The 15,171-nt window shown below is 51.4% G+C and overlaps 7 protein-coding genes across 7 annotated transcripts; 3 read left to right on the top strand and 4 right to left on the bottom strand.

Moving 5' to 3' along the window:
• Window positions 1–91: 91 nt before the first annotated feature.
• Window positions 92–958, bottom strand: CTHT_0027750 (S-adenosylmethionine-dependent methyltransferase-like protein; the record flags this gene model as incomplete). Its single annotated transcript, XM_006693169.1, has 3 exons — window positions 92–230; window positions 309–647; window positions 714–958. The coding sequence occupies 3 exons, from the start codon at window positions 956–958 to the stop codon at window positions 92–94; spliced, it is 723 nt and encodes a 240-aa protein (XP_006693232.1).
• Window positions 959–1,761: 803 nt separating this feature from the next.
• Window positions 1,762–3,181, bottom strand: CTHT_0027740 (uncharacterized protein; the record flags this gene model as incomplete). Its single annotated transcript, XM_006693168.1, has 4 exons — window positions 1,762–2,215; window positions 2,305–2,367; window positions 2,422–3,074; window positions 3,152–3,181. 4 exons carry the CDS (start codon window positions 3,179–3,181, stop codon window positions 1,762–1,764), a joined length of 1,200 nt encoding a protein of 399 aa, XP_006693231.1.
• A 2,043-nt stretch (window positions 3,182–5,224) lies between these two features.
• Window positions 5,225–6,568, top strand: CTHT_0027730 (uncharacterized protein; the record flags this gene model as incomplete). The annotated part of the gene is made up of 3 exons (XM_006693167.1): window positions 5,225–5,338; window positions 5,407–5,948; window positions 6,010–6,568. 3 exons carry the CDS (start codon window positions 5,225–5,227, stop codon window positions 6,566–6,568), a joined length of 1,215 nt encoding a protein of 404 aa, XP_006693230.1.
• A 240-nt stretch (window positions 6,569–6,808) lies between these two features.
• On the bottom strand, window positions 6,809–8,550 carry CTHT_0027720 (uncharacterized protein; the record flags this gene model as incomplete). Its single annotated transcript, XM_006693166.1, has 8 exons — window positions 6,809–6,899; window positions 6,959–7,102; window positions 7,158–7,555; window positions 7,629–7,772; window positions 7,831–7,946; window positions 8,005–8,156; window positions 8,298–8,342; window positions 8,402–8,550. The coding sequence occupies 8 exons, from the start codon at window positions 8,548–8,550 to the stop codon at window positions 6,809–6,811; spliced, it is 1,239 nt and encodes a 412-aa protein (XP_006693229.1).
• A 1,897-nt stretch (window positions 8,551–10,447) lies between these two features.
• On the top strand, window positions 10,448–11,371 carry CTHT_0027710 (uncharacterized protein; the record flags this gene model as incomplete). The annotated part of the gene is made up of 1 exon (XM_006693165.1): window positions 10,448–11,371. The coding sequence occupies one exon, from the start codon at window positions 10,448–10,450 to the stop codon at window positions 11,369–11,371; it is 924 nt and encodes a 307-aa protein (XP_006693228.1).
• Window positions 11,372–12,083: 712 nt separating this feature from the next.
• CTHT_0027700 (cdp-diacylglycerol-glycerol-3-phosphate 3-phosphatidyltransferase-like protein) lies at window positions 12,084–13,583 on the bottom strand (the record flags this gene model as incomplete). Its single annotated transcript, XM_006693164.1, has 2 exons — window positions 12,084–13,343; window positions 13,401–13,583. 2 exons carry the CDS (start codon window positions 13,581–13,583, stop codon window positions 12,084–12,086), a joined length of 1,443 nt encoding a protein of 480 aa, XP_006693227.1.
• A 60-nt stretch (window positions 13,584–13,643) lies between these two features.
• On the top strand, window positions 13,644–14,935 carry CTHT_0027690 (NADH-ubiquinone oxidoreductase subunit b17.2-like protein; the record flags this gene model as incomplete). Its single annotated transcript, XM_006693163.1, has 8 exons — window positions 13,644–13,723; window positions 13,831–14,152; window positions 14,209–14,229; window positions 14,309–14,315; window positions 14,374–14,451; window positions 14,510–14,552; window positions 14,621–14,776; window positions 14,887–14,935. The coding sequence occupies 8 exons, from the start codon at window positions 13,644–13,646 to the stop codon at window positions 14,933–14,935; spliced, it is 756 nt and encodes a 251-aa protein (XP_006693226.1).
• Window positions 14,936–15,171: the final 236 nt, after the last annotated feature.

Genomic DNA, 15,171 nt, shown 5'->3' with positions numbered 1-15,171 from the left:
GTATAATTATGCAAGTGGTAATGACATGACCTAGTTATGATCAACGAAGACAGTATGCCATGTTTTCGCGGATCGTCTTGACCGTGCGAAGCTACTGTTGCACCGGCTTCAGTGCGTACATCCTGACAGGCAGGAGGGCTATCGGTGCGACATGGAAGCCTTTTTGAAGTTCAACCTTAATAAGGCGTAGGCCTGCCTGCTCAAAGATGCGTCGGAACGAGGCATCCTCCCTAGAGAGAGAGAAACTAGCGTATCAGCATGCCGCTGACTCACGATCACCGCGATATTAGGAACTTGGATGAACGAACCTAGTGACGGAACTGTCGGTCTCATCGAAGTCGTCTCCTCCTGACGTGCTGTTGTTCTCCTTGACGACAATCAAGCCCCACTCCGGGTTCAATACACTCTTGCAACGCTCCAGGAAACCCACAAGCTGGGCATCTGTAAGATGACCTACGCACCACTGGATCCAGATCAGGTCGTACTGTACGCCTTCTTCCGGTTCCCAGTCTTCGAGGCCCATGTTAAAGATGTTTCTCACGCCCGGCTTGCCCTTCAGCCCCTCGGTGAATTTAGCAATGGGCTCGATGACATCGACCTGCTCCGCAATGCCGCTGAGGAGCAAGCCTTCCGTCACGCGCCCGATGCTTTACATGTTTATCGTGTCAGTTAAATGCTTTGTGACCAACGTTTTCAATGAAGGATGATCGTACCCAGCCCCTCCTTCCAGAGCAGTTTGAGCAACGCGTTTCCCCGGCTTATTTCCAAAACCAAGCTTAGCTAGAAAGTTCTTTGATCCCTGCAGATCGACGCGAGAGACATGTGGGAAGCCGCCCAGCATGCCGTTTACAGTCGCCTCAACACCCTCCCAGTACCGGCGGCCATGGTCTCTATCGATAAGAGTGTCCACCTGTTCTGGAGGGTTCGGTGATTGCTCTGGAGAGTCCTGGTCTGACATGTTGAGATCAACGTGGTTATAGAAGCATGCGGTGTTGCGGTGATGTTGCAGTTTCAATCAGGTGTAAGAGGTGAGTGACGAAGGCGGTTGAGAGGAAGGTCCTGACTCAAGCTTCGATATAGATAAAAAAAATCGCACAAAAAAAACAGAAAGCTTGCTGAATGGCTGTAGATGTCCTTGAAACTTTCAAGTTAGGCAAGCAATCTTGGATGTACCTTATTAAACGATCTTACGTCGGTCACAAGTGAGACCGTATCAAACAAAGGGTTCAACCAGCTGGGCTCAGAGCCTGACGACTCAGAGGAGCTCAAGGCTTGTCGCTGGTGACATTCTTGAGTCAATCAAATGTGTTCGCATTGTTCGCTGTGGAGTATGTATCAAGGGTTAGGGTTGAAGCTGTAACTTCTGTAACTTGGATGGCCAACCTCTGAGCTTCAGTCCAGACAAACAAGAGCTGGCGTGCTTATAACTTTTCCGCCAGCTTACTGCAAGTGGACGGCACCGCCTAAAAGGCTGAAGGTGATAAGCGAAAGCCCCATTCATCAGATCTACCACGTTGGCATTTCACATGTTTCTTCCTGCAACCCCACAGGAGGGCGAATAAGGATTAGGGTGGTCTCTGAATGCCTGTCCAGTCAACTCTTCTTGGATGTCATCTACTCATGCTCATCCGCCAAAGCATGAACATTATGGTGCTCTATGTACTATTCATCCTCAATTGGCCAAATTACTGGCGATATCGAAACTCACTTCCAATGCGTACATGAAATGCCGTCATTCCCAACTTAGGGCGGGGCATTGTCTCAATGTTGACCTCCTAACCCTTGAAAGTTGATACCCCTCACTTTCAACCCAACCACAAACGCCACATACTTCCACAATCCCTTGACAAACTCCCACCATCTCCCCGTGCCAAACGCCCCCAATATTCTCCCACGCAGCCACTGCGTCTTCCCCCAAGTCTTTGCTTCCTCTTCCCACTCCTGGAGGGTCATCTCCCCACCCCAGACCCTACCCAGCCCCAGGCAATGCCTCGCCGCTTGCTCCGTCGCCACGGCGAAGTGCGGCCGGAATGTGGCGAATGCATCGCCAACCAAGATGACCTTCCCGTTGAAGAACACGGCCCTGTCACATAGCGCATCATTGACCTTCGTAATGAACGGGTGCCTGGTGAGGAGATGGCTTCCGCAAAGGGGGCTGCGAGACCTGCGAGGTGGGTTGCAAGGTGCTGTTGCCAGAGGGTCGGGTTTACTAGGCCTGCTGGCACGGTATTGTTATGTTGGTGGCCGTTTATATCCGTTAGGATTTGGGAGTGGAGAGGGGAGGTGGTCGGTAAGTTGCAGTACCACACCCAGTTGACCAGGCGCGTGCCGGGGGTGAAGGAGCCCGAGTCTGGAGGGATTATGTAGCTGGAGATAAAGTGAGTTGACCATTAGCTAAGTCAAAGAGCGCAGAAAACTTACGAGACAACATACGTATCCGATAGGAAGTTGAGTGATGTTCGATCAGCAAAATACAGGGCTGTGGCGGGCACAAGTTCACATTCGCAGATTGTGCCTCTCCATGCCACATAGCCGGAGTATTCCTTAGTCACTTGGGCGTGGACTAAGTTCCTTATAGTTGAATGCACTCCATCGGCACCAATGACCAAATCTGCGTAAAGAAAGCCCTCCTCCCCATCGCTAGTTATGAAACCAACTTTAACCATGCCATGTTCGGGCTCGAGGCTCGTAACTCTGCGTCCCACGAGGTATGCTCCTTCACCATCCCCTGGCATGGGAAGGGGAGGGTTCGGGACGGCATCTGACATCATTCCGTCGAAGTTTGCGCGAAGAATACGATAGAGGAGTCCCCAGCTGGTCAGATGGCGGATGATTCCTAGTTGCATAAAGTGTTGACGCCTATGGTAGGCAATTCGTGTTGCCACTGACGGCGTGCAGGGCTGCAGGCCTGTCGCGTCGTATCTGTGTAGTATCTCCTCCACAGCGTATCCATATGCGATCCCTGCTTGATGGCTACTACGAAAGTTGTTTGGATCTTGCTCAAGGATCACCACATTGCTACCATTGCGCTTGAGATAAAGGCCGTGAAAAAGACCGGAGAGTGACCCCCCTACCTGAAGATTGCAAATCGCACTGGTTAGTAGCCGAAACAGTAATCCGGATATCGGGGTCTTCTGGAGAAAAACTTTACAATGACAACTGATTTCGGCAAGCTGTTCATGGTTCTAGTTAACCCGCTTGCTCACAAGTACCTGAATGGACCAAAGATCAAAGAATTGGATGAATGAGATCCCATATGATACCAAAAAACAAGTTATATATGGTGATCAACGAAGTCGGGGTCCTACTGGCAACAATCTGACTGGACCGTTCGCTTTTTGCTGACCATCCCATACTTCATTTGGAGGAGTCATCTTCCTGCTAAGGTCAGCCACTCCAGTTAATCACTGGACTTCTGCCAAGACAACAACAAGGTCTCATTGATTCATGCTTCTTTAAGCGTCAAGTAGCACAGATCCATAGTTGATCCCGAAGATCGCGAGTGTTCTTGAAGTCGCAAATGTAGAAGTTTGGTAACATGAAGGGCCGTTCCTGATTACTCTAAATGTTCCCGTCCATATTGCGTCGACCAAGCTCTTCCCAATGACCAAGAATATTTTGGAAGTGCAAAAATTCATGAAATCAGCGATTGCGAGCTTCATAATGCATGCAGTGGATCGTCGAGCATACTTGACTAATGAGCCTAGAGAAGGAACTGACAGGAATTATGGTTGCCAGGGTCTCACATTTCCGTCCGCAGCAACTGATTCGGGCTCAGTGGGCATCCTCAGCTGCCAAACATCCACTGTCCAGCTCTTATAGCTGCCTAACTATTGCTCCAGTGTGGAACCATTGCCAAACTCCCGATAGCTCAGTAAGTGTTTTATACCGGTTGTTGGCTGTGGATGGTGCAGTAAGGGATATATTACCGTATTGTTGTCCAACTCACACACGTAGTCGTGATGAAAAAGCATGGCTATCCGTGGTTGTAGCTCCGTGTTTGAAAGTTTTCTCACGATACTGTTGAACTACCGGGAGCAATATACTCTGCACATGGGCTCGCGATCAAGATCACTTGCTATGGGTGTAGTGTCGCTATCTAATGTGCGACGTTTTGCGGCCTAGGAAGTTTCCGTCTGGAATTGAGACAGTGTGAGCGTTTTTCTTGTTTCCTGTTAATAAGGTACCAGCTACAAGCAGAAAAGTCGATCCTGTTGATATGGGGGTTCGGAAGGTAATGCCTGACGCTTGGCCTCAACTGTGTCGTCAAGAACTAAGAGCTGGTCAGCGTCAGAGGGCATGATCGGTACAAATGAAGTTTCGTATATTATCAGAGAAGGCCTCAGAGGCAAGTGAGTCAAGAACAATCGTTAAACTTCGTCAGCCCCCTGGACTGTCGATGATGAAATTTTGATTGGGAGCTCATGAAAGAACAGAGACATTGCACCTCGATTGACAACAAGAACTGGGGATCAAAAGACGCATAAAAGCCAGCAACAGCTATTATTATCCAGGGAATAGCGCCAAGCTCTCTTTGTCTCCGACTGAAAATTGTGCCAACCTTGAATACAAAGTCGAATAGACTAATTGTTCGAACGAAGCCTCGATTGAACGAAAGATGACAACCCGCACGAGGATAGAAGTTACATAATTCCGAAGACAAGGGATCAGGTGTCCACATGGAATCAAGACCCTCGCAGACTTAGGGAACACCCCTTACATTTGGTTATTCAGTGGAAAGTACATTGGTCAAGTCCATGCTGTATTTCTATTTGATCAAAACTGTCCTAGTTATTTTAAGTTTGAGACGCAGAAAATTACTCAGTGGTTAATATAAGGACACTGAATTTAATCTTTTCCGTTTCTTTTCAATAGTGTTGCGCACCAAGAAAATCCACGAACCAGTGTCAGTCTGGCCGATACTACTCATTTGGCTAAATAGAACACTGCTGTCACCATCCGTAGAAGTATAGTTTCAGGAATTAATCGTCCGAGAATCAAAACTATACTAGTAACTATAAAATGATCCAGCTCTCCAGCGAGTCCCAAGGGTGAATCATGGCTGAAGTTGCACTCTTGTTAAAGAGTTCGCAAAGAACTGATCCGGATAGCATTCCTTTCGCTGATCACGCCTATCAGTCTTATTATATCAGCAATGGTACTGATCTCTCATTGGGCTGCTCTTGCAGCCAGCTGTATGCTTCTTCCATGGAACAGCGTGGCAATGCCGACAACAATGAATGCTCAAGCTGTGGAGGATGAGGATTACCACTGGGTAGCCGCCTGGACATCGATGCCTCAGTTGGTAGAGCCAAATAACATGCCTCCATCTCCATTTGTAAGTCAATCGGATCTTTGTTTCAAGATGTAGACGGCCGTGTAAGCTGACCAGTCGCTTTGTGCAAGAATGGAGGTGGTGGGGTCTTCCGTGGTGCTACCCTCCGCCAAACCTTCTACATGACTCTTGATGCGGAGCGGATCCGCCTGCAAATCAGCAACACATTTGGTGGCAGTGATCTGCCTATTACAGCAGCGACCATTGCTTTGCCGGCTGGTGGGGGGGCCGGCGTGGCCGGGATTGACACGTCGACGTTGAAGGAGCTGACGTTTAACAATGGTTCGCCATCGACCACGATCCCGCGTGGTCAGATTGCTTATACGGATCCTATTGACTTCAAGATCTCCTCCCAAACGAATATAGCTGTGTCGTTGTATTTCCAGCACGGCCAGTCCGGTAGCAGCATCACCGGCCACCCGGGCAGCAGGACCACGTCTCATATGCAGTCCGGGAACCGTATCCGCGAGGCGACACTGGCAGGTGGCAACACCAATCACTGGTATTTTGTCAGCGCAGTCGACGCTTGGGTTCCTAAGAACTACAGTGCGTTTGTGATTTTGGGCGATAGTATTACCGATGGTAGAGGAAGCACGGACAACAGGAACAACCGGTAAGCCCCTTTCTCCCAGAGTTTCTAAGCAGTCGAAAGCGTTTGCTTACCAGAAGATAAGCTGGCCGGATCTTCTCCTTGCTCGCCTGAAGAAGGAAGGCATCAACCACATTAGCATTGCCAACCAGGCTGCCGGCGGGAACGCCATTCTCTCGGGTGGTCTTGGTCCCACGCTTCTCTCCCGTTACAAGCGCGATGCTTTGGGGGTAGCCGGCGTCAAATACGTCATGATCTTCGAGGGCGTTAATGACCTCGGCAACAGCAGCCCCGACTCTGGGACGCAAAATTCTCTGGCAATACGGCTGCAGCAAGCATATGGTCAAATTGCACGCGACTGCCATGCAGCAGGCATCAAAACCATTGGAGCCACTATCGCACCTTTCAGTGGCAGTGGCCAGTCGTACTCGAACCCGGCGCGCGAGCAAACCCGAGTTCGGGTGAACAACTGGATCTTGAACAGTGGCACCTTCAACGCAACAGTTGACTTTGGAGTTGTTCTGGCCGACCCAGCTCAGAAGAGCCAGTTGGCCAGAGAGTATGATGGCGGGGACCACTTGCATCCGAATGTAGCAGGTTTCCAGGCCATGGCGGACGCTGTCCCTTTGGACTTCTTTAACTGAAGTTCGGAGACAAAGAAGCACTCGGGGCTGACTTCCGAAGAGGTGCAGGCGAGGGAGCTTGAGAAAGAGACCAAAAGAGGCACTGTGACTCTGTGACTCAAAGGAAACGATGTAAACTGGGAATTTAAGAAAATATGACGCAGGTTGTGTGTAAATAGGGCACTAAGGACATGCGCGGAAAATAAAGAACTAGTTGTTGGATCCTATCCATCGGCGGGTTGGCTACCTTGAGATAGGAGCTCAAGTCTGAAGTGCGTCAATCTCCTCGTTTAAGGCGGCCATAGCTTTTTCCGACCGGCTGGTAATGGAAATGCCGAAGGGTAAAACGATGCTATGTGATACGAGTTAGTTATGAAGCAGTGGGAATAACAGAATAGCGGGTCGACTTACGCTTGGCCCCTGAAAGACCACTCTGGCTCAAACGGCGTTGGTTGACCATCAGGCCCAAGTGGCCAGTCAATATTCATGGTCGCCAGCATTGTGGCCAAGATTATCAGCAGGCTGTTTTCAGCGAGGTATTTGCCGATACAGATGCTATAAGGGTTCGTTAGTATAACCGACTGTCATCGCTTCAGCAAGAACAACTTACCGCCTGCCAAAGCCAAAGTGACCTATGGGCAACGGCTCCCCATTCCCTCCCTCCTCCTTTGGCAGATACCTGTCCGGCCAAAAGCGGAACGGATCGGAGTACACTTTTGGATCGTGCATCATAGCCCAGACGTTCGGGTACACTATGGTGCCCTTGGGAATGAACATGCCATTGTATACGTCATCGGCGATGCTAGCATGGGGAATGCCCAGGGGCGATAGAGGGTTAATCCGGTAAGTCTCTTGAAGCACCAAGTTGGTGTACCGTAGCTTTGGGATATCGTTCCAACTCGGGAGTCGGTGCTTTCCAACGATACGTTCGATTTCCTCCTGGGCTTTGCGTTGTACTTCTTGGTTCTGCATCAGGTAAAGGACAAGAAGCATGACTGTGGCTGCGGTCTTGAAGGGAGTTAGGAAGTTTCCGAACACAAGACATTGCCCATAAATACTCATGGGTATAGGTTCGACATACTGTGTCGTTGCCTGCGATTAGAATGGTAGCTGCAGCTCCTTTGATATCCTCCAAACTGAATCTGTTTGGACATCCCTGACGGCTGTTCTCGAACCAGATTTTCATTCTCGACTGAACGAAGGACTCCTCAGCCTTCTCGGCGTTCTGAAATATTTAAGTCGTTAACAACTTAATCCAGAGCCAAAGCCAAAGGATAACTTACCATCAGTTTTATCGCAGCGTCGAATGGTAGCCGAGTGATGGCCTCGATGGCTGGCCTCCAAGTACGAGCATACCGAAGGCGTTCCATGAATGGCAACCAGCTTGGCAGATAACGGGCTTGCAGGTGAGGAGCTTGATTAGCTGAGGAAACATGAGCAAAGAATATGCCACTTACCAGCTGGGAAGCGATCCATAATGGAGCTCGCCGGGGCACCAGACTTCCCGACAGCTTCGGACGAGTCTTCAGCTAGCTTGATCCATGGACTTTGAGGTCCGTCGACATCTAACCCATAGGCTATCTTGAGTACAATTGCAACCGAAAACCTTCTGACAGCGGTCAACCAATTTATGGGGTCATCAAGCATGCCCTTACAACAACGAAGGGCTTCCTTTCGCTGCAGGTTCTGATATTGGCTGACCCTGGACTTGGTAAAAAGGGGCTGCAGTGTTCTCCGGTGTAAGTTGTACCTAGGTCCCCAGCGAAGCCAAGTCAGAGTAGGGGCCCAACCCATTCTATTGCAGAAGTTAGAGTGAGGTATCTCGGTGATACTCGTAGCATGTCTTAAACATACTCCTCAAACATGACAAATCGGGGTCGGTCTGCGTAGAGCGAGCCACGCCTTTCAAGCAGTTCGGTCGCCGAGCTGAAACTATGCAGAACGATCCACTTGGTGCCGAACGTATGGAAAAAGAGCACATCGCTGCCTTTGGTAGGACGCATCGTGATATTAATTGAGCCATTAGATAGCATCGAAGGGCATTCGGATAACGTACCGTACTCTTTACTCCATTCAGCGTACTGTCTAAAAGCCGCATCCGTGGGCACAAGACGGTAATGTCCAAGGAAGCGTTCAGCTGGAGGACCAGGAGGGAGTGGAGGTCTTCCGGGGCGGTTTAGAATCCATAAGGCGACCAGAACGGCAATGAATAGGAACAGAAATACGATGGCGACTCCGAGGCCGGTCAAATGAACAATCCAAGGCATATAGCTCATGGCTCTAGGGAACTTGGGAGTAACACTTTTCCAATGGAGCTGGCGAACAGTCAGTCGCCGGGAGCAAGGCAAACATTTTAGATAAATTTATAGGGAGCCATTGCTTGGTCTCCCCTCGGCCAGCGGACAAAAAGCTTGGATCGAAGAGGCAGACCCCACGGAAGGGCTGGCAGCCTGACTGATAACTGCGGTTATGTTGCGGGACCAACAGCGGAATTTCATCACGCACATTGAATGCCGCTTCGTGTACCCCAGAGACGTGACTAGAGGAAGGAGAAACTCTGTGGTCCTGTGCAGTATGGCCTCGGGCCTAAGGGGTGACTGGCGGTTTGCCATTTGGCGAGTATTATTATCGTGGGTCAACATATCCGTTGTGTACCCCCATCCTCCAAGAGCCAGCACATCTCTAGAGACAGCAAGTGAGTGGCCAAACTATGACGCTAATGTATGTCTGGGTCCGCAAGCGGGCAGCACAAGCCTGGTGGTTGGTGGTCGAGACTAGAAGTCTTACCACCGTGGGATTGTCCGTCCACGATGACCAAAATATAAATATCGATTCCGTAGGCCCAATCGCCTTACGAAATAATCGATGTCTGCGAGTGTCGATCTAGAGAAATGCGTGTATGTGTGTTATCCACCACACTAGAGGCTAGCAGGGAGACTCCTCATGTTGACATTCGAAAAAAAAGGGGGGGAGGGCATTGGTGGTGAAGCTGGCCATGTCTAACCCTAACCCGAGAAAACACCCGGGGCACTCTCTGCCTTGTGCAGGGAGCCGGACAAAGGTCGCGACAAGAACCCTCCGTAGATGGACCGGAGATTTTGAGGCCCTGCGAACAAGCGGCATGATTCGCATACAGCCGGCAACCTGTCAAAAGGTGTCAACATGTGATGGAATGTAAGCTACAGGGTTGTTAGACAGGCACGCGTAGCGGTCCAAGGGGATGCGAGGCCATCATCAAATGCTGGACGTGGCGTTGCCCGGAGCCTGGTGTCGTAAACCAAAAGGAGTCAACTAGGCAGGAAGCAAGATGTCCAGAGGACAGAAACAAAGGGGATAGTAGGGATTCGATGAGACCAAGATCTACGCGCTGTGCACCTGGCCGCTGGTGATGCATGCTGACTTGTAGTCCGAAGTCTTGCAGGATTCCAGATGTTGTGCTGATGATGATGCAGTGCTGCAACCCCCCCGTCGATGAGGTTAAGGGAGGGTGTGCCCAGATGCGTGAAGCTCAGACGTTAGCGAGCGCTAGTCCCTGGTTCGTCTAGTGGCCCCTGCAGAGAGGTGGAGTTGATGACCCCACACTTAGCTGTTGGGGTTAGCGTTTGCAGGGTTGTTCCAGCGCGACCGCGTCCCAAGAACCAGGATTCCTTTCAGGTCCCGGAGTTGGCGGGTGACCTGGTGTAATTTCCGTTAACGTATCGCTCCTGTCCATCTCCAACCCTGCTTCTTCCCTCCAGCGTCCTTCTCCCAGCACCCTCGTTTGCACTTATCTGACCATCGACCGTGCTCATCGCGAGCCGTTCTGCCGTTCATTTAGTTTTGTCTGGTTCTTCGCCCGACAGCCGCTCGTTATTTTACAGACTTGATCTCGAGCCGCGGCCACAGCCGTCAACGACCGTCATGACGTCCAAGGGCCACCACCGACGTCGCTCGTCGATCGATCGGGTCATCGATCTTCTGGCAGACCTCGAAGAAAGCCAGATCGCACTCCTTCTTGAGGATTTCAATCACACAACCCCAAGCAATGTGCCCGTTGCCGAGGCCATTGCACTTTTCGAGCAGCATGCCGCCAAGCAGAAGCGCAAGTCTTCAATTCCGCCCTCGCAACCTCCCATGATCAAATTGCAGACCGAGCTGGAACGGCGACACAGCAAACGCATCTCTGTGCCCGATCCCAAGCTAGTCCAGTTGTCGCAGACCACAGCAGCTGTTTCTCCGACGTCTGACAACATATCTCATTCGTTTTCACTTTCGGCTCACCCGAACCCTTCCCTCATTCCCACCAATCATTCCTCGGCCGACCGTCACGATCGTAACAACCCGCCTTCACTCACGCTTCCTCCTCCTCAGTCTCCGGTACACAATCAGAACGCCGACAACAGCCGCCCCGGAACAGTGTCCACTTCCCAACCGCAAACTCAGTCACAGAAGGCTCAGCCCCCCTCCCCTTCCCATTCACTATCTCGTCCCCGCTCTTACAAGCGCATCAACCGGCCGGCGCTGCTTTCCCCGACTGCGACAGCGGAGCTCCATTTGCTCCTCCAAGCCTTTTTCAACGAGCTACCCTTGTCATCCTCTCCATCTGACACAACGGCTACGCCGTCTCCGACAACCCCTCACAGTGCTCACATGCTTGGGGGCAATGGCTTTGCTGCCCCGCTCTCTTTCTATGGCGAGCCTGAGCCGGAGTTGATTGCGCCAGGGTTCGACCTGCTTGAGCCATCCCCTATGCGGATGCCGTATAACAAGGTGCCACCTGGAGGTAGAGGATTGCGGACGATGTCCAGCATGAGCAGCATCTTTGAGGTTCTGAGGTCACAGTGAACTAATCCTTCCATTCACGGTTCAAGCGAGGGTTTTCGGGTAAATCTGTTATTGTTGGGTCACCTACATATTTTACGGGCGTTCTATTCTGTTTGGGCTTCTGTGTTCGGTCTTCTGCTCTGTTCGGTTGGTTTGGCTGCATTCGTATTTTTTTTACGTCAGTGGGCGGGTGCTACTTGCTTCTTAGTACAAGATTTATTGTCGCTGGTTTGTTGGGATCAGCATCGAAAAGTGATATCCGAGCCGTGGGGCTCTCTCTCTGGGTTTTCTTCGTTCACTTCTTTGCAGCGCACTTCGCTTGGTTCGCTTAGGTTTTCGTCTTGGATGGACGGGAGGATTGCTGGGACGAGGGTTACAGGCCTCAATATGCGGATGCATGGCAGAGGCATGGTTGTAACCCATTTTGGTAGTGTGATGGCTGCCAACCCATATCGGAAAACTAATTGCATGTATGCTTATCTTCTGGCTATCGATATTGGGCCGTCATGATCCTCCTGCCAGTGGCTGCAGTTGCCAGCTTGACATCGGTGTTTAGGAGGACCAGTTCAAACACGGCGTCCTCTGCTACAGCAAATCGTGGAGCATGTGGTTTGAGAAACTGTTCTATCCTATCCAATGGGACGCTACGGGGTATATCCTCTCTAAGCGGACATCTGTATCAATACTGTACAAGTTAATATTCAAGACATTGTTGGTGTCCCCTATGGCAATCTCATAGGGCGCCGCCAAGCATTTTGACAATGGCCATTGCAATGCGCACATGAACTCCAACGCGACGCTCTGGTGTAGCAAAGTCATCTCTTGTCATTATAGTGGTGTGCTCCTTCAGCCAGCGCTGCTCCTCTCCCAGGCGCTTCTTGAGTTCCTTATTCTCCGTCACAACTAGAGCGTTTGCTTCAAGATCGAGCGAATAGCTTCGTTTGGTGTAGTTGGAGCTGCCAATCATGGTGATGGATGGGTTCTCCTCTCCAGGCAATGTCACCCAAAGACCCTTGGCGTGATATGTCCAGCCCCCCGGTTCACCAACTGTGCCCTTTCTCCATTCACGCAGAACGGTCGAGTCCTGCTTTTTGTGGCGATGGATAGCCTGGACGAAGCGACGGGCAAGGAGGGTGTATGCGTCTGGTAGGAGACCGGAGACTCCAGGAGATTTGTAGAAGCCGTTGGCATATGGCGAGGCCGTTATTACGGTGTTGTTGTGGGATTGGGTGGAAAGAAGGAGCTTCGTCAAGGACGGATCGGGGTTGAAGTACCCGGCAGTAAACATCCAAGATGAGTTGGCATACTGCGGCAACGACAATGTTCTGAGAATATGGGTAACAGCTGGCAGCTCTGTAGACGTGTCTGGCGACAGTAGCTGGGAGAACTGGGCAAGCATGTAAACGGACGTGTCTTTGTCTTCTTCCGGAGTAGGATCATAAGACGTCAGGGGCGCCGTTTTGGGGGAAATCAAGCCCGATAAGATGCTTGTTGATTCTTTCACGAACTGCCGTGGATCCTCCAAGGGTGACGGTGCAGCATTGTCCCGAGGCCAAACTAGCTCGAACTTCGGCGAATCGGAGGGACGGACCAAGAAGCTAAGGGATGACACGGCATCTTGAAGATTCGCAAAGTATTCGGTGATATCCTTGGATGAGAACAGATGATATCGGTCCTGTCTGTTCGTAAAATAATCATTGGACAGATTGGCGCCTGACATAATGATCTCGTCGTCAACGCCGTACAGCTTCATATGCTGCAAGCCCCAGCCCTCATTGATCCTCTTGGGTATGTACTTCTTCCTCAGCCCGGTGAGGTTGGGGGTATGATACATCCGTATTTCGACCCGATCTGATCCAAACTCGGCGATTAGAGGAGCGAGAAGCGAAGCGCATGACGGATTAGGGGCTTCGCGGGTTCCCCGCAAGGCATCGGTAAGAATGCTGAGCTTGAGATCGGGCTTCGCGCGCAGTGCTTCTTGGAGTGTGACAATCTAGGAACTTCCAGTCAGAACTGCCAGAAAACATGATGATGTGCTAACTGCACTCACCAGCTCTTGCTCAGACTTTCCAATGTAGAGGGTCGACAGGAAGATGCGTCGTTCAGCGTTACGGATCTTCTCTTTGAGGGTCTCGTAGAACTCGCTGGGCGATTGGAGGACGCGGATCTGGGAGCCGCTGATCCTGAACGAGGGCGCAATGCGGTCAAGCTCGTTAACAAAGGGGGCCAGCATCGCAGCAGTGGTGGGAGGGTGAGCTGCCGGAGCACTGGCCCCGGCCGAAGGCATCGACAGATGTCGGCGACATGGCTGTTGCGGCTTTACAAGCCGGAGGAACGGCCGCGAAACCGGGGCGCTGAGTCTACCGGAGCATCGTGAGACACTGCTGACAAGCATAGCCGCTACTCACAGAAACCGGAGCTGTGGAAGCGGTTGTGCAAGGTCGAAAGGTCTTCTGGAGGTTGTCGTCTGAAGTCCTCAGATTTTTGGAGCAGGGCCTCGGTCTTCAACCCGCCGAGAACCGCGAGCTGGCACAAGGAATTGGTCTTGGCATCAATGGAAATTCCCTGGTGCGCCATTGGGCCGGAAAGACCCGGTCACGACCCACCCTCTGTGCCCCACTGCATCAGGTCTTGGCCGCAAGCGTGGGCAGCATCAATGAGCACAGCGAGCGCATCCGGGCTTCAGCTCCTCAGCAGGCGAAGTCAACACCACCAAGCTGCTACACGGTCGATTGGCCTGCTGCCGCCACCATGTCGTATCCCACGAGAACCCTTGCCAATCTGCGCAAGATTGGCCTGAAGGTGAGTGCTCCTCTTGGATCAATGGAAGAACTTGAAGCTGACCATTCCATGTGCAGGAATACTTCCGCCAACTCTTGGTTTGTTCTCCCCCCTCGTCGGCCCTTTCAAGACCCTTGACGACCGTATATTGCTGACCACGGCACTCGCTCCGGACAGTACATTGGTAGCAACCACCTTATATTCGACAAGCGACGTGGCCGCAGTAGCTGACGACAGCACAGGTGACACCAAGTACGGAGAGCTCGTAGGCGTCGATAAGTTTGGCAACAAGTTCTACGAGAACAAGGAGGAACTTCCCCGTACGGCATACCCTGGTCAACCTAATTCAATTCTTCGTTGCTGACATGAGGGCTCCAGTGCGCACTAGATGGGTTGACTACGCCAAGCACGACTATGATGCGTATGTTCCTCACTTCGCTGTGTGTCCTTTACTTAACTGGATATGATTCCAACAATACCTGCAAATAGTGCCCACATCGAGCCCATGTGGCATGCCTGGATCTCGTACCAGGTCGATACGCCTCCGACACGAGAGCCCCTGACACAGATTGAGCGCCCGTGGGCACCGAAAGAGCACGTACCGAACCGCTCGTTTACCCGCGGGGCATACAAACCCTATAACACGTACGCCTCACGCTTCTCTATTGGATTTCCAAGTTTCTGGGCTCCTTTGTTATGTTGTCGGCATACCGTTCTTGCTTGCTAACAAGCCCGTGTAATGCGGGGGAACATAGGACACAACCAAAGATTCAGTCTTGGGAGCCGAAAGCTGCTCCGCGGTGAGGTGGCTGGCCGAGCTTGACAGCTGAGGTTGGGTGCCTATGCACATAAAAAAGGAAGATTAGCTGTGTACATGTGCCACAGACGTATGGCTCTCAATAGACACCAAGTCTGCCACTACATGAGCTTTTCATTGACTTTGCGGTGTGTAAGTTTTGCGTAAATCAACAGCAGCTGTAGTTCGATCAGGTGAGAGGGAAATGACTGTCCTCTTTGGGAGTTCATCGTTGGACAATCTA

Source organism: Thermochaetoides thermophila, assembly GCF_000221225.1.
Source record: "Thermochaetoides thermophila DSM 1495 unplaced genomic scaffold scf7180000011816, whole genome shotgun sequence".
In the NCBI taxonomy this organism is placed as follows: domain Eukaryota; kingdom Fungi; phylum Ascomycota; class Sordariomycetes; order Sordariales; family Chaetomiaceae; genus Thermochaetoides; species Thermochaetoides thermophila.
The sequence above is the reverse complement of the archived record's forward strand: the minus strand, read 5'-3'. Positions and strand labels throughout refer to the sequence as shown.